At 38.3% G+C, this 24,668-nt stretch overlaps 1 protein-coding gene across 3 annotated transcripts in view; it reads left to right on the top strand.

The window, feature by feature from the left end:
• Positions 1-24,668, top strand: part of tmem131 (transmembrane protein 131) — a 202,805-nt gene that overhangs the window by 97,061 nt on the left and 81,076 nt on the right. For 2 of the 3 annotated variants that reach the window (XM_043692263.2, XM_087988350.1), the window contains 3 exons: positions 15,200-15,323; positions 20,818-20,934; positions 21,421-21,543. In XM_043692263.2, the coding sequence (XP_043548198.2) occupies positions 15,200-15,323; positions 20,818-20,934; positions 21,421-21,543 (364 nt within the window). Of the gene's footprint in view, positions 1-15,199; positions 15,324-20,817; positions 20,935-21,420; positions 21,544-22,259; positions 22,356-24,668 lie in introns of those variants that run through there. The other variant, XM_043692264.2, reaches the window with a different exon arrangement.

Genomic DNA, 24,668 nt, shown 5'->3' with positions numbered 1-24,668 from the left:
TGAAGTTGTCAAAGTCCCAGCAGACTATATGACTGCTGTCATTAGAGGGAGCCAACTAATGGTCGGTCGAACTCATGACTCACCGTGTCTCAAGGGGCAAGGTTGAGAAGGTGGGACTTTCATGGTAACCTTCGCCAGTGCAGAGACACACAACCTGCATGGTTTGTGTCACTATTACAAATGAGCAGTCCTGCCAACTGATCTAACTGCCCCATATTTCAGTACTTAATGCTGAAAGCATCACCTTTCCCTGTCGCTGTCAGCTCTTGCCCCAAATTATTTCTAATTTGATATTTCATCAGACATTGAGTTCTTTGTATTAATTGGAAACAGCATACAATAACTTGTATTTTCTGTAGTACAGCGTTGTTGCATTTACTCTTGTAATTTTACATGCAAAACTACACTTAATTAATGTCAACAAATTTCTCAAAGCACTTGGTACTTTTGCTCATGAAGTAATGCATATCCTTAATGAATGGAGATCGAGTATTTTAGAATGGTTAAGAATTTGAGAGAAAATTGTGAAAGGGCAAGGTCAGAGAATTATGTATCTTCATTGAAAAGATGTTTGTTTCTGTGGTTTTTAATGACTTTGTGGTTTTCAAACATCAGGAAGCTATATGTGAGACAAACAAAATAGATTTGAATCTTTTAGTTTGGCTATGATCTCATAAAACACAATCCATTCCACCATACAGCTAACATGGATTGCATTGCACCTAGGTGCCTAGGATGATGTGAAACCACTCCTTGTAAATTCAATCTGGATTATATTAATGAATATCTGAGAACCATTGCAGTGTTCTGTTAACTGGGAGGGGTGGAAGAAGAAAACTATACCATAACCAATTTTTTTAATGATTGCAATGGCTGCAAAAAGATCATTAGCACTCACATTGAGTTTGATGTATTATCAATCTTCAAAAGTAATAGGTGCAACACATGTTATGCTCCAAAACACCCAAGTTCAGACACCAAGTTAAAAATCTCAACACCAGGTTATAGTCCAACAGGTTTAATAGAAAGCCCTAGCTTTTGGAGTGCTGCTGCTTCATCAGGTGGTTGTCAGGTGACAACCACCTATGAAGGAGCAGTGCTCTGAAAGCTAGTGCTTCCAATTGAACCTGTTGGACTATAATCTGGTGTTGTGATTTTTAACTTTGTACACCCTAGTCCAACACCGGCATCTCCAAATCACAAATTCAAACAGGTGACCATTTGGGCAAAATCACACTCATACTGGCGTGAAAAACAGAAGTAGAATCTTCTCTGATTCTAATGCTGCTACTCGAGACCCACCAATCACATGTTCACTCTCTTCCACTCCTGCTCCTGCTGTGATTGACAGTGCATCGAGGGCAGGCAATCCCAGCTGAACGTGGAGCCACTGTACACCGGAGTTACAGGAGACCAGATCAATGAAGTTTTCAATAAGTATTTGTCAGGGGTAGGCTTGAGTGTTGGATAGGCGAGGGAGTAGCGCTTAAGTGTTGATGCAACTGTGGTTGTGGAGAGGGAAGGAGCAGAGCCTGTGTGGGGCCAGGGATTGGGAGCAGATGCCAGGCCCAGTGTTGATTTGATCCACTGATAATTTGTAGGTATTGCAACCTTTTTATGTATCTTAACTTCGGTCATCACACTCACCGGGTCTATTGAATTTTGTAACCACAAGATATTCTGCATTACGAAATAGGCAGGGCTGGGGCAGGAATGTGGAGGACGCACAGGGAGGTACACAAGGTAGCCAAGGCTTCAAACACTTTTTTTTAACGTATAGAGGCTCAGAATATAAATCATTAGATAATCTGTAAATTGTTTACGTCCGTGATGGTCAGCATCTTGTATTTAATTTTTATGAAGGGTTTAAGGAAGCTGTTTGCATGTTATATTCCTAGTTAGCAGAAATAATTCTTGGAAAATCAATGTTAATGTTCTGTAACTTGCGTAATATATGCATTTAGCTATCTTGGTGAATGCTTAAGATGATTAATTGAGACTTATTTATGTTTATAGAATCAGATTTATTATTAATCTTCAAGCGTGGGCAAAGGAGCTGAGTTCCAAAGGGGAGGAGAGAATGACTACCCTTAACATTTAAGGCAGCGCTTGACAAGCCGTGGCTTCACAAAACGTTTTTAGCAAAACTGAAGCAAGTAGAAATTGCAGAGGACACTCTGCTGGTTAAAGACATGTCTACACAATGGGTGATTAGTTCTATTTGTTGAATGTCAGCCATCTAAGATCCAGGATATCTCTGCAGGAATTCCTCAGTTAAAAATCTCTCAATGCCAGGTTCTTGGATAATAGGATCGTGTAGGGAGACGAGCTGAGAATAGTTCACAGGTCAGCACAACATCGAGGGCCGAAGGGCCTGTTCTGCGTTGTATTGTTCTGTCTTCTAAGAAGGCAGCTCAGTGCCACCTTCTCAAAGGCAACTAGGGACAGGCAATAAATGCTAGCCAGCCAGCGGCACCTACATCCCACAAGTGAATCAAACAAAGTATGCAATCTTTCGTATTTGTGCTATCTTTTCTATATAAAGAAAAACCCTTGCGTCATAAGTACAGAAGGCAATGTTGCTATGTGACTACCATGTAGTAAGAGTTGATGAGATTTGAGCAAAGGAACCCCTGTAAACAAAAGGGTCGCTCTCGAATCATAAATGTGGCAGAGCCTTCCCAAAAACAAAGACTTAATTATTTTGACCCCTGGTACCAATGTTGTCACAGCTTTTTTTTTAGTGAGGTCTTTCAAAAGACATGCAGCTTTTAGTGCAGAAAACATATGTTTCCAAATTATGGAGATTTTCTTGCTCCTTTGTATTTTGCTAAGAACAAATCTATTTTGTAAGGAATGTGGAGGTGAGTACAGGTGGGAAACATGTAAGACTCAATTTAAAATTGTAATTCTATTTTCATTGCTCACGTCAGTTCATTCCTGTTTTAAATAATTCTCTAAGTTTTTAACCTACTTTATTTCAACCAAGTTCTGTGTAGGAAAGCCTTAAATGTATATTTCATTTTAATTGTGCCCTTGAAGGTTGTGGCTACTTAGAATGTCATGTCAATTAAACAGTGCAGTCTAAAAGGCATGTCTCAATGTTGCTAATTGTCATGAAATTAGGCAAAAAGAGTTGAGGCTGGCTCTAATAACAGTGAGTTTCAGAATCATTTGTTTGCAATGTTCAAGCCAGGACTTGGAATAAGTGAGTAACAAATTGATGACTTAAAAACCACAAGCAAATTTTGGATTGCTTATCCAAACTGAGATAATCTATGACTTTTTCATTTTCATGCTACCAAATGTCTTTTCATTTGGTAGCATGATGGATATTATATGATCAACTATTTTGGTGGCTGTTTATTAATTAATGAAGAGAAATGCAATAGATGTGAAAGCCAAATAAAACTAGTGTTTGACATGAGCCCATATCGACAACTAATGGAGTCGTAAGTAATTTTGCAGGCTGCAAGTTTAAAATAAGAGCTGATTTTGGAGTGTGGGCACATTATTGGATAAAAGCATACAAATCAAAGACAAAGCGCAATTGAGATATAAAAGATTTAGACCTGTGCCTGCTAAAATATCTATTATGCTAAATAGGTCACAAATGAATTCTGAACACTTAAGCAAATTTGGACAGAAATGCGAGTGCTTTGGGCTGAGTGTTTGATCCAAAGGCATATTCTAAAATATTAGCAAATAGTTTTTACAAACTAAGTTTTTGAAAATGGCTGAATATGAATATAAACATCTTCCTTGAATATTTCATCATTACATCCCTAAGCATTGAAATTTCCTTTCCCCATAGTCACTATTCAGTAGGTTTTGCTATCATTTGGCACACAAACAGTTCTGGCTCTTTATTACATATAGACTCTGCTTGCTTTTATGGGAAAATCTATGTTGGGAGTTTTAGCAAAGAGCCAAAACCGCACAGCACCCTCTACAGGGGATCTGGAGCTGATTTGGAGAGACCAAACAATGGTGTCTAGCCAATTACACTGAAGAATTCTTACAAAAATGCAGTGTCTAAACCAAGAAATGTAAATTAGAATAGTTAGTTCAGCATCTGATTTTTGTGTGAGCAACTGGAGAGGGAAAGATATTTGGACCGAGAGAGAAAAGTCAGTCGACAAGCAAATGAGATGCGGTGAATTTGTTTTTTTTTCTCCCCCTCCAAGTTTTAAAGTATGGATGATTATCCTTTTAATTTACACATGTGGTGTGACCATACAGATCTTGAAAATGTGTTACATGTAGACCTTTGTTTGGTGAAAGTTTGCATTGAGTTCTTGAAGTATCTATCCAAGCTCACCACATAGTCTATAATATTTTTTTAAAAACTGTCTGAGGTGGCACAGAATAGTATGTGCAAATTTGGATTAAGAATTGAATGAATAAATTATATGGTGATTTATTAAAGGTCATAGGGAGACCTGGATGGACTTGATGTATGGGCCAGTGCAATTGAATATAGAGTATAGAACAATAGAGCACAGACAGGCCCTTTGGCCCTCTGTTGTGCTGTCCTGTGAATTAATCTAAGCCCATCCCCCTATACTATCCTCTCCTCATCCACCAAGGACTGTTTAAATGCACCTAATATGGCTGAGTTAACTACATTGGAAGGCAAAGCATTCAATCCTTACCACTCTTAAGTAAAGATCTTGCCTCTGACATCTGTCTTAAATCTATCACCCCTCAATTTGCAGCTATGCCCCTTTGTACAAGCTGACATCGTCATCCTCGTAAAAAGACACTCACTGTCCACCCTGTCTAATCTTTTGATCATCTTGTATGTCTCTATTAAATCCCTCCTAGCCGCTTTTTCTCCAATGAGAACAGACTCAAGTCCTTCCACCTTTCCTCATAAGACCTTCCCTCCAGACCAGGCAACCTCCTGTTAAATCTCCTCTGCATCTTTTCCAATGCTGCTACATCCTTCCTGTAATGGGGCTACCAGAACTGTACACAATGTTCCAACAGCAGCTGCACTAGTATTTTGTATAGTTGCAACTTGACATCACAGCTCCGGAACTCAATCCCTCTACCATTAAACCTAACACACCGTATGCTGCCTTAACAGCGCTATCAACGTGGGTGGCAACTTTTAAACTCTATGTATATGGGCACCAAGATCCCTCTGCACATCCACACTGCCAAGAATCTTCCCATTGACCCAGTATTCTGCCTTCCTGTTAATCTTCCCAAAGTGAATCGCCTCACATTTATCTGCATTGAACTCCATTTGACACCCCTCAGCCCAATTCTGCAATTTATCCAAGACCCCTGCAACCTGCAATATTCTTCCACACCATCCACTACTCCACCGACTTTAGTGTCATTTACAAACTTACTAACCCATCCATTTATGCTTGCATCTAAGTCATTTTATAAAAATGACAAACTGCACTGGTCCCAAAACAGATCCTTGTGGCACCCCACTAGTAACCGGACTCCTGGCTGAATATTTTCCATCAACCAGCACTCGTTGCCGCCTTACAGAAAGCCAGTTTCTAATCCATACTGCTAAGTCATCCTCAATCCCATGCCTCTGCATTTTCTCCAATAATCCAAAATGTGGAATCTTATGAAAGGTTTTACTGAAGTCCATGTACACCACGTCAACTGCCCTACCCTCATCAACAAGCTTGGTCACCTTCTCAAAAAACTCAGGTTTGAGAGACACAACCTGCCCTTGATGAAACCAAGTTGACTACCTCCAATCAAATTTGTTGCTTGCTAGATGATTATAAATACCATCTCTTATAATCCTTTTCAATACTTTCCGACAACAGGTGTAAGGCTCACTGGTCTATAAGTACCTGGATCATCTCTGCTGCCCTTCTCGAACAAGGGCACATTTGCAATCCTCCAGTCCTCTAGTACTAAACCTGTAGACAATGATGACTCCAAGATCAAGGCCAAAGGCTCTGCCATCTCCTCCCTAGCTTCCCTAATTCCCTAATTTCAAAGTAATTTAGGACTGATAATTAACGAAGGGAATATACTTTTTAAATGGATAGATTTTAAAATGGAACAGCTTTGTAGGTATGTAGCTGCTGTAGCCATTAAAAGTGGTAGAGCAAATAGATGAGACCAGGAAAAGACCAAGATCTCTTAGGATTTGTGAATAGAGGTATAGAATGCAACAACAAAAAGGTAATGTCGAATTTGTGCAAGATCACAATTTGGAGCACTAGTACACTGTTTCGGGAACATTGTTTTTGTCCCATTCTTTTAAAAAAAAATGTAAAAACATTAATAACATTACCATTGGAAGACTTAACATTGAGTTCTCCAATTTCAAATAACCTTCCCACCTATTCCCTGACTCCCTTTCCAGCCCCACCTTCACAATTCCTTCCAGCTACCAACCAGATTCCTCCTATCTACCTACCAGTCATACCTAACACTTACATTCACCTCACCACTGTTCCCCTCTGCCCACCCATAACCACCCCTCCCTCCCATTTATTGACTTACATTTTATTGAGTTAGGCTCTCTGGCCCCAGATTTTGCTATGAGGCGAAATGTCCTCTTGCATTTACCCTGTCAAGCCCCTTAAGAAATCTGTTTCAATGAGATCATGTCTCATTCTTAACTGTAGTGAGTGAAGTTCCAACCTGTTTAGCCTTTGCTCATAAAACAGTCCCTCTGTACCATGGATCATCTGGTAAACATTATCTGAACTGCTTCCAATGAAACAACATTTTCCTTATAAAGGGTACAAAACTGTTCTAAGATGTGCAGTTATGTGAATTGGCCATGCTAAATTGCCCAGTGTTCCAGGTTGTATGGGTTAGGTGCATTAGTCAGGAGAAATGTAAGAGGGTTGGGGATGGGTCTAGGTGGAATACTGTTTTGAGGGTTGGTGTGGACTTGTTGGGCCAAATGGCCCGTTTTCACACTCTAAGGATTCGATGATTCAAAAGAAAACTGCTTAGTTTTCCAATATGGTCTCAGCACCTGTGCAGTTCTGGTAAGACTTCCCTGCTCTAAACGCTAATCCCCTTGACATTAAGGGTTAACATTCCATTAGCCTTTCTGATCACCTGTTGCACCTGTGTGCTCACTGAGTTTGGTGCAAAAGGACATCTGAATCCCTTGTGTTGCAGGTTTTTGCAGTCTTTCTCCATTTAAATAATATTCTGTTCTTTTTGTTTTCTCTTCCACATTTCCCCACATTATAGTTATTCCCCTGTATGAGTAAAGGTGCGCTTCTGAGAACACCCATGATTGATGAAATGTACAAGCGCAGAGCTGTTTTTAAAAATGTAGCTTAAAAATTGCAGATACATGAGCTTGCCCATAGATGTTGAATTTTGTTACTAATTACTTTTTGGTGTCAATTGGCAAATTTGAGTTGTGAATTCACGGATCAAGGATGTACTGTACTCTATTTGCCAATTCTTTGCCCACTTAATCTATCAATATCTCTAAACTGTTCATATCACCCTCTCAACCTATCATTCCACCTATTTTGTCATCTGCAGATTTAGCTATTGTACATTCACTTCACGTAGTCATAGAGATGTATAGCACAGAAACAGACCCTTCGGTCCAACCTGTCCATGCTGACCAGATATCCCAACCTAATCTTGTCCCACCTGCCAGCACCCCGCCCATATCCCTCCAAAACCTTCCTATTCATATACCCATCCAAATGCCTTTTAAATGTTGCAATTGTACCAGCCTCCACCATTTCCTCTGGCAGCTCATTCTATAAATGTACCATCCTCTGCGTGAAAACGTTGCCCCTTGGGTCCCTTGTTATAATCTTTCCCCTCTCACCCTAAACCTATGCCCTCTAGTTCTGGAGTCCCCCATTCTAGGGAAAAGACTTTGTCTATTTATCCTATCCATGCCCCTCATGATTTTATAAACCTCTATAACGTCACCCCTCAGCCTCCAACACTTCAGAGAAAACAGCCCTAGCCTATTTGACCTCTCCCTATAGCTCAAATCCTGCAACCCTGGCAGCATCTTCAAAAAAAACCTTTTTGGGGGAAAAAAAACCCTTTATCCTATTCACTGTTCTGTCCATGAGCCAGTGCTCTCTCCATCCCAATATATTACAAACACTGTGCTCTATCTTATGACTTAAACTTTGATATACCTTGTCAAATGCCTTATGGAAGTCCATCATATATACTCGTTTGCCAATATCCACTCTGAGACTTGCTCAAAATTCTAATATATTATTTCCCTTTTTGTGAAACCATGCTGACTCTGCTTGATTAGATTAGATTATGATTTTCCAAATGTCCTGTATGACTTCCTTAATTGATTTCTGGACCATTTTACAGCAATAGATGTTAGGATAATCTGCTTTTTGCCTCCCTTTTTGAATAGGACTGTCACATTAGCAGCTTTCCAATTCTCTTGAAGCCAATAACTTTTGCAAAATTACTATCCGTGCATACATTTCTCTTGTAGTTGCCTCTTTCAGGATGCAAGCCATCAGGCCGGGGACTTAGCAGCCTTTGGGCCCTTTAGTTTGTATAATACTACTACTTTTGTGACAGTAATTAATCCTTTCCCCGTGTTATTTTAGTATTAATGGAATCTTTGGAGTAAAGACTGATACAAAATATCTGTTCAACTCCTTTTCTATTTTCTATTTTCTTCCCATAACTGTCACCCCAGACTTCTTTTCTAAGGGCCTATGTTCACTTCAACTCTTCTCAATGAGAAACTCATTGTCAGTTTTTGTGTTCGTCATTAATTTGTCCTTTGTAGTTTATTTTCTCCTTTTGCTGGATTCTGAATTTATCCCCATCTTTGGCCTGCTTTTTATATGTTTTAACTTTCAACTTAATGCTATCCTTCTTTTGGTTATCCCTCTCTTAGAATCTTTCCCCCTTTTAATGGGATGTACTGTTGCTAAGAATCTTGAGTTACCTCCTTAAATGTCTGCTACAGCATTTTTACCACCTTCCTGTTCATCTAGCCACTCAGTTCACTTCAGCTATTGCTTTCCTCTGTGTAATTCCCATCATTTAAGTAAAATTATTTCCATTTCACCCGCACTTGATCGTAATGTAAGAGTTAGTAGGATACTTATTTTTAGTGGTGGTTTTATGCACATGTTGAACAAAATGTGTGGTTTTCCCACCAACTTGGAAAAAGTGAGGACTGCACTTGCTGGAGATCAGAGTCAAAAAGTGGCACTGGAAAAGTATGCCCGGTCAGGCAGCATCCGAGGAGCAGGAGAATCGACGCTTCAGGCAGAAGCCCTTGATGAAAGCCTGACCTGCTGTGCCTTTCTAGCACCACACTCTCGACTCTTCCCACAAACTGCAGCTTTGCTTTAGACACTAATATTAAGGATTGTAACAGCATTGGAATCAGACAAGAATGCAGGTGCAGCTACAATGGGTCAAATTGCCAGGCTCTATCATGTAACATTTCAAGATTATGCTAGAAGAATGCTTCTGAATTATCTCTCCTTTTTTATTATACTTTGCATTTAACAGTTAATAACCTTTTACAATTGCATTTTTTACATGATGTCCAATTTCATGTGTTTAAAAAATGATGGGACTCCATTCTGTAAACTGAAGCACCTTTTCCCTGTGCTTTCAGAAACCCTTCTTCTATGGGTCACCCATGTCAGGGCAGATGTATAGACTTGGAAAATGGGCATTTCTAATGTGCTTTAATCAGTTATTTGCTGTTTTGTTATCACAAAAAAAGCTTTTAGTCCAGGAACTCCCAAGATTTATATGGTTAGTTATGCTCCAGGACTTTGAATTCCATGCCTGATCCCCAAGCTTGGGCACTAATGAGAATTAACTTAGTCTTACTCCAGTATGTATTCTATTTTCCTTCTGTGGTTTATTTATTTTTAAGTACTGTAGATGGTTATCCATCTATTGAATAATGCCAACAAGAACAAGGTGAATGTACATACCTGACCAGCTCAGGTATGACATAACTGGTGGGAAGAACTAGGTTTCTCTGTCTGCTGTTTTTTGCTTTTTTTTAACAAAGAGAAATTGATTAAAGCTGTAAAGAAGCCATACCTTAATACATCTAAAGGCAGTGATAACAATGAAGAAAATTTAGTCTTGGAAATTGAAGTACAAGAAAATGAATGTAGTGCACTACAAAGTCGCAGCCAAGTTAAGCAAGGATGAAGCCTTCTATAATTGTGGTACCCTGATATAATTAAGATTTTAGTTTTGAGTTTGAATGCCAGGAAGAACCTTCACCAAAGTTTGACATGTGCGTTTAGCTATTCTCGGTTCCAGTCCAGAATTGAATTTGGATGAGTAAAATATAAAACTTACTACCAGTTTCTAAAATTGGCATTCTAATTGACTATCTCCTAGAGCTCTCAGTAGCACTTGCCTCTGAATATGCTGGTTCATGGGTTTGAGCTCCACTCCAGGACTTGAGCACGTAACTTGGCTGACATTTTGTTGTTAAGTGTGTCTCACTTGTCAAGTGGATATAAATATAACTGAATGTGATGCAATGGTATCATGGCAGTAAACAAAATTAACACCAGGCTTAATTAATTTCATGGTTTTGAATGACAATATTTTGTTTCACTAAGCTTTACATATACTGATGTGTAATAATGGTTGTGTGTGAAAGTGTCCTCAGCTAGTTTGCTAGCAATCACCAGTATTTCCTCCAGTATTTGAAAATTTTTAAAACTGCTTAGCAAATTATTATTGCAAGCATTTTAAAAATAGTCCAAAGGTTGTAACTTCAGGTAACAGATGTGACACCTTTTTAAACTGTTGCATTATAGACTTTGTTTATTTATCCTTAAACTTGGTCTTTAGTATTAATTTATCTTTGTAGCCTTGGTCAAAAATTGATGTGATACCATTCTGGGTAAGCATCTTCTAATCTTCAGTTATTCATTGATCAAAATATCATTATAAATTGATTTGTTTATATAGGATAATTTAGAAAAATAGGCAAAATTCTGCTTTGAGCAGATGAAATTATTAAATAGGCATTGTAAACATTTCAGGAAAAATTCAGAAGCATTGAATATTTTCTTTATTTGCTATTGCGCTGCAACTGTAATCAAGTTGACCCTCTGTAATGCACATTTTGCAGAGAGCAATGAAAAAGCAAATGAAAAAAATAACTAATTTGAGCTTAGTAATTGGTGCACTTATATTGAAGGCTGTGCCAGATAAGTCTGCAATACACCGCCTGCCTTGTGGGATAACTCCCTGCTGGGCCAAGAATTTAAACCATCTGAAAGCTGTAGGGCAAGCTGGACTAATACTGTCTAGTTTAGCAAGGTAGGAAAATTATATGACGAAGAGAAGCAAGAAGTGTGTTATTGCAGGAAAATTTTTACTTATTCCAGTATCAATTTTGTCCTTACTTGATATTAGTAACTACCTTTAATTTGTGGAAGTCTGATAACTATTCAATCCTAAATTTCTTTACTTAGTTTAATCTGCATGCCCTTCAAATCAGGTTAATATATTATTTAGCATTTCAATCTTAAAAACTGTTGCTTTATTTCCCCTTTTCACTTTCACTTTAAAAATTTCTTAATTTGAGTGTGGCTTCTTACAGGGTGAGGATGCAGGAGAGCTGTTTGGAATTTCTTGTCAATATAGTGTTTGGAGCCAGCTGCTCAGATTTGGTGGAGCAGACTGTTCTCTAATATCTGCAAATTCTTTTTTAAATAGAAGGGTAAAAGTACTCCATGTGTGCCAGGTATATTCCCTCACTTACTCAACCATGACTGAAATTAGGATAAATCTAATGAATTGCTTTTTACAATCTGGCTTAATTAGGCTTCTACACCAGTGTAGTGTGCCATTGGAATTTTAACTCCAGTTAATGTAGTAACTGAGTTCTTGCAAGTTTTGGAATTTTTTTTCCATTCAGAAGCTTTATCAGTTTTAAAATGGTCCAAGTCATTTGGCTATGAATTTATTGTTGGCTGAATTTTAGTTTTGTTTTAAAGTTAGCTTACTACTTAAATCCAATGATCGTGTGCTGCAAGCTGACTAGGTTTTAAAGTCATGTATCTCATTTTGAAGGGACTTGAATGCACACACCAAAAATATTTGTTATCTTTAATTACTGGAAAAGTGACACTGATGGATTGCTGTTGCAGAGAGTGACATAAACACAACTGACTGTTTCCTATGTTATAACTAGCTTGTGATTCTACAACAAAACAGAAGAGACAGAAAACAGCAATGGAGAGAAGGGCAAAACTTCTTCCAAGTGGACATTTCTGGAAGAGTAGTGGCAATGAATTAAATAATATAAAAACAAAGCGCTCTATTTACTAGAAATGTGAAATGAAAACAGCCACTTGCAGATTCCAGTATTTTGTTTTTATTTATGATTTTCAGTATCTGCAGTATTTTACATTTTTGTTAATATTTTAACATTTTATGAAACAGTTGTCCCTCCTGCACCATATTGACCAATGGTCAGTTGGAAAATATTATCCTGCATAAGGATCTGTTCTATGACCAAGCTCTAATTTCATTTACAGTTGCCCAGTGACCCACTTGTGCAAGAAATTTAGGTTGGACATGGTTAGCTCATTGCAGCTCTCTATAGAAGCATGCCTTGGAACTAAACAGCAATCCCTTGCATTTTGGTCCTTTTTATTCTGATTTCAAAGATTAGGGATTTGGGCGTGTAAAATAATATACTCAAACTAAGTTTGTGCACTTAGAGGTTCACTTTGATATTATGCAAAACATTTAGTGATGTAAATTAGTACAAAGAAAAGATTTAGTATAATGCTAAAATCTATTTTTTTTTTAAAAAAAAATCACCTATTTTTGGTTTAGTTTAATGGTTTAGCTCAAAAGGTCTGTTTCAATGCAAATAGTACTCATACCCCAGCGAAGACTGTTCGGAATATCTAGCAATGTTAAAAGCTAATAAGAAAATACTGCATATGGTAGTAATTTGATATTAAAAAGGGAAGTTACTGAAGATACTCCACATCTGGAAGTATTCATGGAGAGAGAGCCAAAGATGGTTATTTTAGGTTGGAGACCTTTCTCTTCTGAACCTAAAATGTTAATTCTGTTTCTTAGCACAAATGCTGCAAAAATATCTGATGGCTTCAACTATTTTCTGCCTTTATTTCTTTTGAAACTAGATAGCAGTAATTATTGAATGTGGCTGCCTTCAATATATTTTATGGCTTACCCATAGATAAGGTACAATCTGTATCTGTGACTAATACCCCATGATCACTGTACATTCATTATTCACATCCAGTGATTCAGTCCATTTTTTTTTGGTCTAATTGTTTCTAAATCGCCATGGGACCTGATTGCTTTAAAAGGTGCTATTTAGATCCAAACTGTTAACCCTTTGTTTATTGTTCAAAGATATAATGGGGATGACAAAATTAAAGTCCTAAACTGATTGGGCTTAAACAACACCACCTTCAGCTGAATTTTCATTTATGCATGTTTTGAGGACTTTATTTAGTCCTCAATTGGAAAACTGAAACAGTGCATATCTGAATTATGTTCCAGCACCTTGCAATTGTATGCTTGCCTTTGGTTAACACCTGAAAACTGAACATTCCTTAAAAGCTTCCATGCACAATCTAATTAAGCAAAGTAATTGATTATCCAAGTTTTTTTTTCTTTTGAATTGGTCTGGTTACAAGCATTCTAGACAACTCTTGATCAGACTCTACTTGACCCAAACTGCTGGTGGTAATGTGCCATCTAGCTGCAATCTAGAAATGACCAAAAATCTGGTGTGGTTTTTGAGACATGTACCTAAGCAGTATTCATAGTACTACCGTAGTCAATTTACATGCAAAGCAAAATGACTGGGATAAGGTTGGGGAGGGTTAAAATTGGGAGGTGATTGGCAGAGGAGAAAGATTTCATTTTGAGCCGATGTGGATTGCAGTTTTTGAGAGGGGGAGGAATTTTGATTTATTTACAATATTGTTTAAAAAATTTGGGAAGATGTACATTTAGTTTTTGGCTAAAGATTATTTAAACTTGGAGTTCTTTATTGTAAGGAGATCAAATGAAAATAAACACCTCCTTCGAACCTACCATATGATGTGTTGACTGGTATTTCTGAAATGAAGTTTTTCATTTTAATAAGTCATTACTTAATTCCATTTTACCTAATACTGAAAATGATTGTGCTAAGATTTGAAGACTTCTGTCACATTTGCATCAAATCAGTAAAAGTTTTGATACTTGTCATTTAATCTTACTACTTGACTTGTTTATTTTGCAAGTCATTGACTTCAGGGATGCTTATACTATGTAAGAATAGTTTTCCTTTTGTAAGTGTTACCTGTATCATTCAGTTCTAGATAAGCCTTTCTTGATGAAGTTCAAGAATTCTGTATAATGGAATGTGGAGGCTAAAAAATGCAGCATTTTTAGAGTGTACACTCTTGGTTTCCCACCTAATTATCTATCTTTTCATATTCCAATTATTGATGTCCTTTGTGCCAGCTCATTTATTTTCCAAGTATTTGCCTAACTGAGGGATGAGCAAAAATTACCCAAATTGTTACCCTTTCAATTGTTTTAAGCAAACATTCTGTCTTCTCTGTCCAGAGTTTCACCAGATGACCTTGAGTGTGATAGGGAACATTGTGAACAATCCATGGCATGCATACAGAATGCTTTTCAAAAGTTTGTGTTTTTAATAGGTTTGTTTTAAATCAGAATTATTTCAAATGTATGGTGTCCTTGAAATTGCTAGATATTTGAAATAGTCTAATGTATGAACAGATTTAACAGTATCATGTGAACTGATTAGTGTTAAGCGTTGACATATCTTTGGTCCTTCAAAGCAGAAATAAATCCCCAAGTAAAGCTTCTGTTCTGTTTTAGTGATTTTTGAAGCAAGCACACAGATCTGTCGTGTTAATTTTGTGAAACTGGTTAAGGATTTATTCTTCACCAGTGAGCACTTTTAATGTGATGGGCTATTTCCATATCGAATTCTAGGAACAAGTGTAGTGTAATATTCTATGACACAGCTGTGATACTTGTACAGGAGTTTAAAATAACTCCCAACATCACAACTGTCAGTGATTTTAAAAAAAACCTCTCTGTAAAGTGCCTTGGATGTTTTACTGTATTAATGGTACTATATGGGAGCTGATCTGTGTAATGTGAACATTGGTAACAACTACTTGTGACGTTGGTGGCTTAATAGTTATACATTTGTTTACTTTCACAGACCAGTGGGAATGCCAAAAATGGAAAAAGTATACTTACACAACCCCAGCACAGAAGATACAATCATTTTAGTATCAATATCAGCAACAACATCACACTTTCATGCGTCATTTTTTCAAAATAGGGTAAGAATTTTGTTTTTGGATGCATTTGTTGATATAGCTGCATGATGTTCCATTTGTATTGTAAAAGATCTGAGATTTCTATTCTTCACAGCATGTGACATTATCTGGAGCCATAACTGGAAAAATGCACAAGTTTATGAAAATCCTTTGCATCACTTAGACTGCAAATGAAAACCCTAATGCCTTGCCAGGAAGAGCATGGGGTGTGTGGTTTGGCTGCGCATATTTTAATTATCTTTTGCAGTTGTACTTGGAACTTAATGACATGAAGTGGTTTCAGCATTTTATAACAAAATAGACACCAATTTTGTAATTTAACAAAAACAATAAATTTCCACATTTTCTAGGTTTTCAGTGTTCCATTATGGAAGGATCATTACATCATAGATTTTGGTACCAGGAATTGGAAAGATAATTATGTGAAAACTCTTAGGATACTGGGACAATTTGAACAGAAGTGTATAGGTGATTTTTTTTTTTTAAAAGTTGAGTTCTGCAAGTGATGGTTGAAGAAAATATTTTGCACAAAGTGATCGAGGTTGATATCATTTCAATTGTATAGGAAAACTTGTATAAATCTGAAGCGATGTCAAAGCCATGAAGACTGGGCTTGAGTTGATTTGGCGAAGACTAGTCTGTTTGAGTAAAATGACCTCCTCCTGAGCTCGAGTTGTTGTAGTAGTATGCTGTTAAAACTTTTTTTTTCTACAAGATTCTTTTTAGAATATCTTAAGTTCTCTAGATTCTAGAATGATTCCTGTGAATTGGAAGGTAGTTATTATCTCCTTACTATTTAAGAAGGGAATGAATGAGAAAATGGGGAACTATAGACCTGTTTGTCTTCAGTAGTAGGAGAAATGCAGAAATATGTTGTAAAGAATGTGATCAGTGGACAGTTGAATGACGATCTGATTGGGCAAAGTATGCGTGGATTGGTGAATGGGAAGTTTTTTTTTTGAAGGTGCTACTAACAAAATTGGCAAAAGAGAACCAAAGGACCTAGTATACTTTGGATTTTCAGAAGGCATACGTTGGCTGAGTGGGTTACTGCAGGATTGGAACTTGGGCTCGGCTGTTAACAACAAATATTATTGCAATATTGCCAATTTTGCAGATATAATAGAGCGAAGTAGGCAGTGCTTTGTGGGGAAAGTGTAAAGTGGGTTCAGGAGGATATGGACAGACATGGTGAATGAAGTGTAGTGTAGGAAAATGTGGAGTTATTCACTGATAGAAAGAACAAATGTGTAGAGTATTCAATGAGAAGAGGTTGAAAAATGCAGATGCGCAAAAGGATCTTTGACAAGGTGTCCTTGTTAAAAAGTCAGTGAAGGTTAACTTGAGGATGCAGCAAGCTATTGGAAATGCTTTGGAATGTAGCCTTTATTGCAAAGGACTTGAGTACAGGAGTAAAGAAGTTTTGCTTCACTTGTATAAGAATTTGGTTCGATTGAACTGGGGTTACTGTAGAGTTTTAGTTGCTTTGTCTCAGGAAAGGTATTGATGCCATAGAGAGTGCAATGAAGGTTCACCAGTCTTGTCCCTGGGATGGCAGGACTATCCTGTGAGGATTAGGTGATCTGGACATGTATTCTCCAGAGTTTCAGAGAATGAGATAAACTTGCTGAAACATACAAAATACTTAAAGGGATGGGCGGGCAGTTGAGGTAAAATAGTCCCACTGCCAGGGAATGTAGAAGCAAGGGACACAATTTTACAAAAAGTGGTGTTGTTGTTTAGGTCTTGAGACAAGGAAAAATAATTTTGCCCAGAGGGTTCTGAACCGTTGGAATCATGTATACACCAAGCTGTGGAATTTCACTGTTGAGTATATTTAAGATAGAGCTTAAATTTCTGATTAATGGTGTACATGATTAAGGGATGGCACAGCTAAAAGCCTTTTTGAAGTGATTGATTAGCTGTGGTTGTATTAACTGATGGAGCAGGGTTGATGGGCTGAATGGCCAACTCAGTGTCTGTATATTCCTAAAATTCTGAAATTTTATTATTGAAAACATTTGGATTATGGACAGCTAATTCATCTTTCACTTTCTGTAATCAAAATTACTAATTTTGTATAATCCAAAAGTTCATCTTTCTACATAATTCATGTGTAATATAATATTTTGAAGGAACGATGAATGTATACTTTATTTTACTATGCAAGTAATGAAGGATATCTGCTATTATCACTACTAATTGTTGAATTTATCGTTCATTTTAGATGTTGTCACTCTAAATTTGTTAATTGTGGTAGTTCTGTTATCTTTGAGAATTGAATATAGCATGTTTGTAAATATTGTTGTACAAGTGAAGAATACTGATCTAGTTTATTTGTGAATTGTGCCCTTCCTTATATTCATCATACCAGGATATACTCAATGCATTTAGTGCCATTGTAGCAATATCAGCTAAGTTATACTAAATAGAAATGAGAGACATAGTCAAATGCCCAAGACTGGAAACACTGATTTAATAGAAATGAGATCCGGGCAGCATAGTGGCTCACAGCGCCAGGGACCAGAGTTCGATTCCAGCCTCGGCGACTGACTGTATGGTGTTTGCACATTGTGTCTGCGTGGGTTTCCTCTGGGTGCTCCAGTTTCCTCCCACAATCCAAAGATGTGCAGGTTAGGTGAATTGGCTGTGGTAAATTGCCCAAACTGTGTGGATGTGTAGGTTAGGCGCATTAATCAGGGGTAAATGTAGAGTAATGGAGAATGGGTTTGGGTGGGATACTCTTTGGAGGATCGGTGTGGGCTTGTTGGACCAAAGAGCCTGTTTCCACACTGTAGGAATTTTCTTCTAGATCAAGCTGTTTTTGAGAACCTTTTTATTTGTATAGATATTGCAAGAGCTCAAACAGAGGTATTTACATCATTGGCCACACATGAGATGCTGGAAGACTGGAGGGTGGCTAATATTGTCATTATTTCAGATGCTTCAAGGAAATGCTAGAGAATTATAGACTGGTGATTTTTGATGTCCGGTCAGTTGTTGGAGGGCATTCTGAGAGACATGACCTCCACATCCTAGGAATGAATCTGGTTGGTGGCAGGGATCTACATCCATTTGGAAAGGCAAGAACTATTCGAGGAGAGTAAGCATAGTTTTGTGCGTGGGAAGCCATGTCTCTCAAACTTGTTTGTTTTTTGTTTGATGAGATGACCAAGAAGATAGATGAAGACATGGACTTGACTGCATGGACTTTAGCAAAGCCTTTAAGGTTCCGCATGGTTAACCGGTTAGTAAGATTATAGCATGTAACATCGAGAGAGGGCACCTAATTGGATGTAAAATTGGCTTAACAGTAGAAGACAGGGTGATGGTAAAGGGTTGTTCAGACTAGAGGCCTGTGTGCTGCAAGGTTTGGTACTGGGTCCACTATTCTTCTTATGTAAGCTATATGAATGAGCATATTGGAGGCATGGTTAGTAAGTTTGCAGACAACACTAAAATTGTTATAGTGGGCAATGAAGAAAAATTCAATAGGGCCTTCATTAAGAGGGCCCGTGTGTTGAGGAATGGCAGAGTTTAATTTAGATAAATCCAAGCTGTTGTATTTTAGTAAGATAATGCTCCCCAAGGCACTACCATTAACTGTGTAAGCCCTGCCTGCTTTGTCAAGCTGAAGATCTGGGGGTGCAAATATATTGTTTCTTGAAAGTGGAGTCGCAAATAGATAGGGTGGTGAAAGTGGCATTTGGCATGCTTGCCTTTATTAGTCAGAGCACTGAGTACAGGCATTAGGATGTCATCATATTGCTGTATAAGACATTGGTAAGGCCTCATTTGGAGTACTGCATACAATACTGGTTGCCCTGGTGTAGGAAGGATGTTGCTAAACTTGAAATGGCGCAGAAACTGTTTCCAAAGATGTTGCCGAAACTGAAGGGTTTGAGTTATATTGGCAGGCTGGGACTTTTGTTTTCCCCTGGAGCTTGGGAGGCTAAGGGATGACCTTTTTAAAGAAGTTTATAAAATCATAAAGGGCATAGATAAGGTGAATGGTCAAAGCCTTTCCTTTGGATCGGGAAGTTCAAAATTAAAGGGTGTATGTTTAAGGTCAGAGGGGAAAGATTTAACAGGGACCTGAGGGGCAACCTTTTCACACTGAGGATGGTGTGTATGTGGAACAAGCTGTCAGAGAAAGTTGTGGAGCAGAGTACAGTTTTGAATATTTTTTTGAGATGTTTGGATAGGTACGTGAATATGAAATGTTTAGAGGGATGTGGGACTTGTTCACTTTAGGAAACCTGGTCAGAGTGGTCGTTGGCAAAGGGTCTGGTTCTGTGCTGTATTCTGTTCAGTCAAATATTCTAATCACTGTATCCAGTGCAAAGAAAAAGGAAGCTTATACCTGTTTGTTTTTGAGAATGTAGGCCAAGAGGAGGAAGTGGTATGGGGGAGCATGGATAATGAGATTTAAGAAGGCAGTACAAAAGGACTACATAGTATAATTAACTGGGGAAGAGCTCACTTTGGTATGGCAAAATACTGTCCAATTTACTTTTGTATGGTGACTTCCTCCTATGCTGTACATTTTCTGATGGTGTAACAAAGCTGTATGGAAATTATATTTTGGCTGATAAAGCTGAGACATGCAGGAGGCTGGAAGAACACAGCAAGCCAGGCAGCATCAGGAGGTAGAGAAGTCTGACAGTTTAGGTGTCACCTGTCAGGAGTGGGAGTGGGTATAGTGGGAGCTGCAGATAAAGGGGGAGGGTGGTGAAATGGGGATAGATGAAGGGGGACAGGTAAAGGGTACGACCTGGTTGGTCAATGGGAGAAATTAATCTGGTTCGTGGCAGGGATGAGAAGGGGCTATGAAGGGAGTCGGGGGAGGGAAGGGAGGTCGTTTTGAAATTGAAGAACTCTGTTGAGTCCTCCAGGCTGTTGGCTGCCCAGGTGGAAGATGAGGTGGTGTTCCTCCAACTTGAGGTGTAGTTTGTTGGGGAAATGGAGGTGGCTAAGGATGGCCTTGTTGGAAAGGAGGCAGTTAGGGGAATTAAAATGGGTGGTGACTGGCTCAGCTGCTTGGCAAACCATTTCGAGTTTACATTCTATCTCCCCAATGTAGAGAAGACCACAACAGGAGCACCTGATGGTTGGAAGACAGGCAGGTGAACACTGTCTCACCTGGAAGGACTGTTTAGGACCCTGGATGAAGGTGAGGGGTGTTGGTGTCCTGGCAGATTTTGCATTACTTGTCTTGACAGGTTGTACATGACAAGTGTGCAAAATAGATTTTTCTTCCAGGCCTTCACACAATCTTAAAATTCTTCTTTTCATTGACATTAACTAAATGGAGTCAATATTTAATGTTTACGTAGAATCGTAGAAGAATAGTAGAATCCTACCTGAAATGGCAAATTCTAATTATAGCTGTTTTGGAAGCCACCGTCACATCTACATTTGTCATTCTGTGAACAAATGGAATTGTTAATAGCTGCACATTGTAGAAACTAATTCCTTTTGATTTCCTTTTGCATAGATTATTCCACCTGGAGGAAACACATCTTTTGATGTAGTTTTTCTTGCCAGAGTAGTGGGAAATGTAGAAAATACTTTATTTATTAATACATCACTTCATGGGGTATTTACATACCAGGTAAGTGAGTCTTTTTAATGTTTGAGATTACTTAGTTTGATTGAAACATTGCCTGTTATTCTGCTCTCGCTCTCACTCTCCCCTTGCCCCCACAGAAAAGAAGTCTGCAAAACCTGAAGTCCCCCTTTTCAAATCCTTTCCTGCAATCTAGTTGCTTTCAGCTTTAACGAATAGCAATGCTCATTAATGAGCATTTTTGGTTCTTAACTTTCTCGATCTCTGAACAGAGTCTTGGTCCTATGAGAGAAGGCATTTTGTGTACCAACATTAGCATGGGAGGGATTAAAAGCTCAATTTATTTTAAAATCACTTTGTAACCACAAAGTAATTTGACAATACAGGTATTCAGGTTTTTGGCCAAATGGTTTTGGCAAGTTTGACAAAGCTTGCATACCTTCACAAATTCAGAGTTCTTTATATTTCTTGGTCTTTGTTTGATATATATTATATATAAAAAGTTTTTAAATTATTTTTAATCTTTTTCAGGTGTTTGGTGTTGGAATACCAAATCCTTATCGCTTGCGCCCATTTATAGGGGCAAGGGTTCCTGTAAATAGCAGTTTTTCACCTTTAATAAATATACACAACCCTCACAGTGAACCTTTACAGGTCGGTTACTCTTTTCTTTGTTTGACCTTTTCACTGAAATTGATTATTTTGTATTCCAGTAGTCAAGTCTAGATTTCTGTTCTTTAATCGTAACATTGTCTTCCGGGGAGGTCAGAACTCGAACAAAGAGCGTTTCTGATGAAAATGAAAGATAAAGGAAATGGGCAAAAGTGAGGACTGCAGATGCTGGAGATCAGTCGAGAGTTTGGTCTGGACTAAAAGTTTCACTAATAATAATGAAACTACCAGATTTTTATTTAAAGCCCATTTGCTTTACTCTTATGAGAGGAGGTGGTCAGGCAGCATCCGTGGAGGAAGAGAATCAACATTTTGGGCATAAGCCCTTCATCAGGAATGAGGCTTGTAAGCCGAGGGGGTGGGGATGGTCGGGGAAGGTAGCTGAGAGTGCGATTGGTAGATGAAGGTGGGGGAATGGTGATTGGTCAGAGACAATATAAGGGAAATGGTTTGGACACCTGTTTCCACAGCAGGAACATCATCCTGGTGCATTTATTTTCCAGTGTAACAATAACTGTTTTGTTATCAAGGATGATTGTGCACAATAATACCAATTTGACATTTCTTTAGATTTTAAGGATTTTGGACTGGGACTTGAAGCCACAACCTCTGATTCAAATGGAGAATGCTACCAAATGACAAAATTTAAAAGGAACACCTTCACTGGAACTGAGTAAATCAAGTGGTTTAGTGTTGTTGTGTGAAGTCAAATAATGGCATTCTGCTTGATGGTGTTGAATATGGAAGATATAGGATTTGCATCATTTTGCAAATCATTTAAATTAACAGTATTGGTAAGCAAAATGAAACAGTTCCAAGGCTTTTATTTCACACACCTAGATCTGTGCTAAGCTAATCCTTCAAATCATATCTTCCTCTCTTCCATCATTCAGCATGTTTAGTATCAAACATATTACTCTGTTGCAAGACTGGGGCTTAATTTGTAATATGGTGCTAGTTTATGGTCATATTCTGCTGGAAGAGATCAAATATCTGGGTTCACTCAATTATTTTTGACGTGAATTGAAAATTAATGCATTGAGAGACCAGCCAATGAAAGTTTTGAAATCCTGCAATGCCAATTCGAGGAATTGAACTGAATTTTTAAAACGTTTTGGACGTGTAGCTGTGCTCATGGGTTAGGAAAGGAAAACAGCAGTAACAAGTGACATGCAAAACTGAAATTGTAAAGCCTGAGCTTCCAGCTGAGAATAAGAAGTTGAGGCGTATACTGAGTAACTAGAGGAGCTCCTGTTTCGTGGGATGTGGCAGCAATGGCAGCACTGCAAAATGAATGAGTCAACTTGTACGTCTGCCAACAATTTGGAAAAGCTCTAAAAGTGGCTTTGTTTTGCCAGGAATTTAGTCATGTAATGCAGAAGAGAACCCTTGAGGTCAGAAAGTGGTTTTTCCACGGTGGAAGAAATGGCTTGAATAGCTTTATAGGATTGCTTACTCTGAAAGAATAAAACAAAAGTTTCATGACTCATTTAATTAAATATAGAAAGGAGAGAAGTAAATGAGTTTCTTTCTTCCAGGAGGAAGATTTGGAATGTTGGCAGTGATTTTGAAGTTGAACTTGTCTAAGTAATGGGAATGTTAAAATAAATGTGATCTGGAGCAAGTGATGCTCCGTCATGTGGCAGGAATGTGTAACTGAAAATGAGAGTGACCGGTAGCCTACTCTTCTCTTTCAGCAAAATAAATTAAATGGCCAAATTAGCTACCATATAGAGGTATCGTATCTAAAAAAAAAACAGCAATTGAGACAAGCTATCAAGAAACTACTTAGTGAGACGGATTTGAAATAACATCTAGAGTAGCTCCCCTGTAGCTGCCAATTGTTCATCTTTGAAAGAAATAGATCTAGTCAGGTTTCTTTCCCAGTTTTCGTGCTTGCAAATCCTCGGTTTGCTTTCTTTTTGTCTCTGAAACATTAAGCAATTGTGAGCAATAAGGGCATTAATAGGGATGGTAGTATAATTGTGTAATGTTACTGGACCAGTAATCCAGAGGCTTGGACTAATGATTTCGTACCCCAGAGACTCGGTCAAATTCCTCCAAGGGCTTGAGAGATTGAACATCAATTACTTAATAAATCTGGACTGAAACTCTCCCTAATAATAATAAAACTGCCAGATTTTCAGTACAGCCCATTTGTTTTACTCTTCTCTTTTGAAGGAGTGAAGTGTGTTATCCTTACCCATTCTGGCTTCAGTCATTTCAGATTGACATGATGTGATTCACGTTCAACTGTCCTGAGTTGGCTGAGCAGACCACTCAGTTGTAGTCAACTCCCAGCACTTCATGTTAATGGGTATAAGCAATAAATACCAGCCCTTACAATGGTTCCCACATCCTAAGAATAGTTTAGCCAGGAATGTGTCAAGTTCTAGAGCACTGATGCCAGGATGTTGTCTAGACCCATTGCCATTGCTGAATCTTGTGTCTCCAAACATTTCTTGATAGCATATGGAGTGAATTGAATTGGCTGAAGACTGGCATCTCTGATGCAGGGGACCACTGGAGGTGGGCAAGATAAAACTGCCACTTGACAATTCTGGTTGAAGATTGTTGCAAGTGCTTCAGCCCTATCTTTTGCATAAATTCAAGGCTATGAAACCAAGTGCTGGAAATTGGACTAGTGTAGAAAAGTCAGCACAGAGTTGATAGGCCAGAGGTCTTTTCTGTGCTGTATGACTCTTGTTATGGACCAGGCCAGACCCCCTCAAAATATTTCAAGGAAGTAGCCCAGACTCTAACTTTGCTCGTTGTTTTAAGCAGGTGTAATGTGGATAATCCCCAGGAGAATTGTAGCTGGTCAAACCCCTTAGTTTTAGACAAAACAGAATTTATTTACAAGATTACCGAATGAAACAAACAAAAGAGAACAGAATACCGAATAACAACCTATCTGAAAACCCAACAGAATGTACCAGCTTAATGATGCTGTTCCCAATACTTGCAACAATCCCCATAAACATCCCTTGGCACAAAAGGAAAAACCAAACACACTCTTGCCGGAGAGAAGTCTGAGAGAGGACCAGCATGGACATGCTTCTTCGGTCCGGCAGCTTCACAACTCTGACTGCTTTCAACAGCCAGAC

This window comes from Chiloscyllium plagiosum, unplaced genomic scaffold (assembly GCF_037043375.1).
Source record: "Chiloscyllium plagiosum isolate Xiang-an unplaced genomic scaffold, Cpla_swu_hap1 HiC_scaffold_6, whole genome shotgun sequence".
NCBI classification, from domain to species: Eukaryota; Metazoa; Chordata; class Chondrichthyes; order Orectolobiformes; family Hemiscylliidae; genus Chiloscyllium; species Chiloscyllium plagiosum.
The sequence above is the reverse complement of the archived record's forward strand: the minus strand, read 5'-3'. Positions and strand labels throughout refer to the sequence as shown.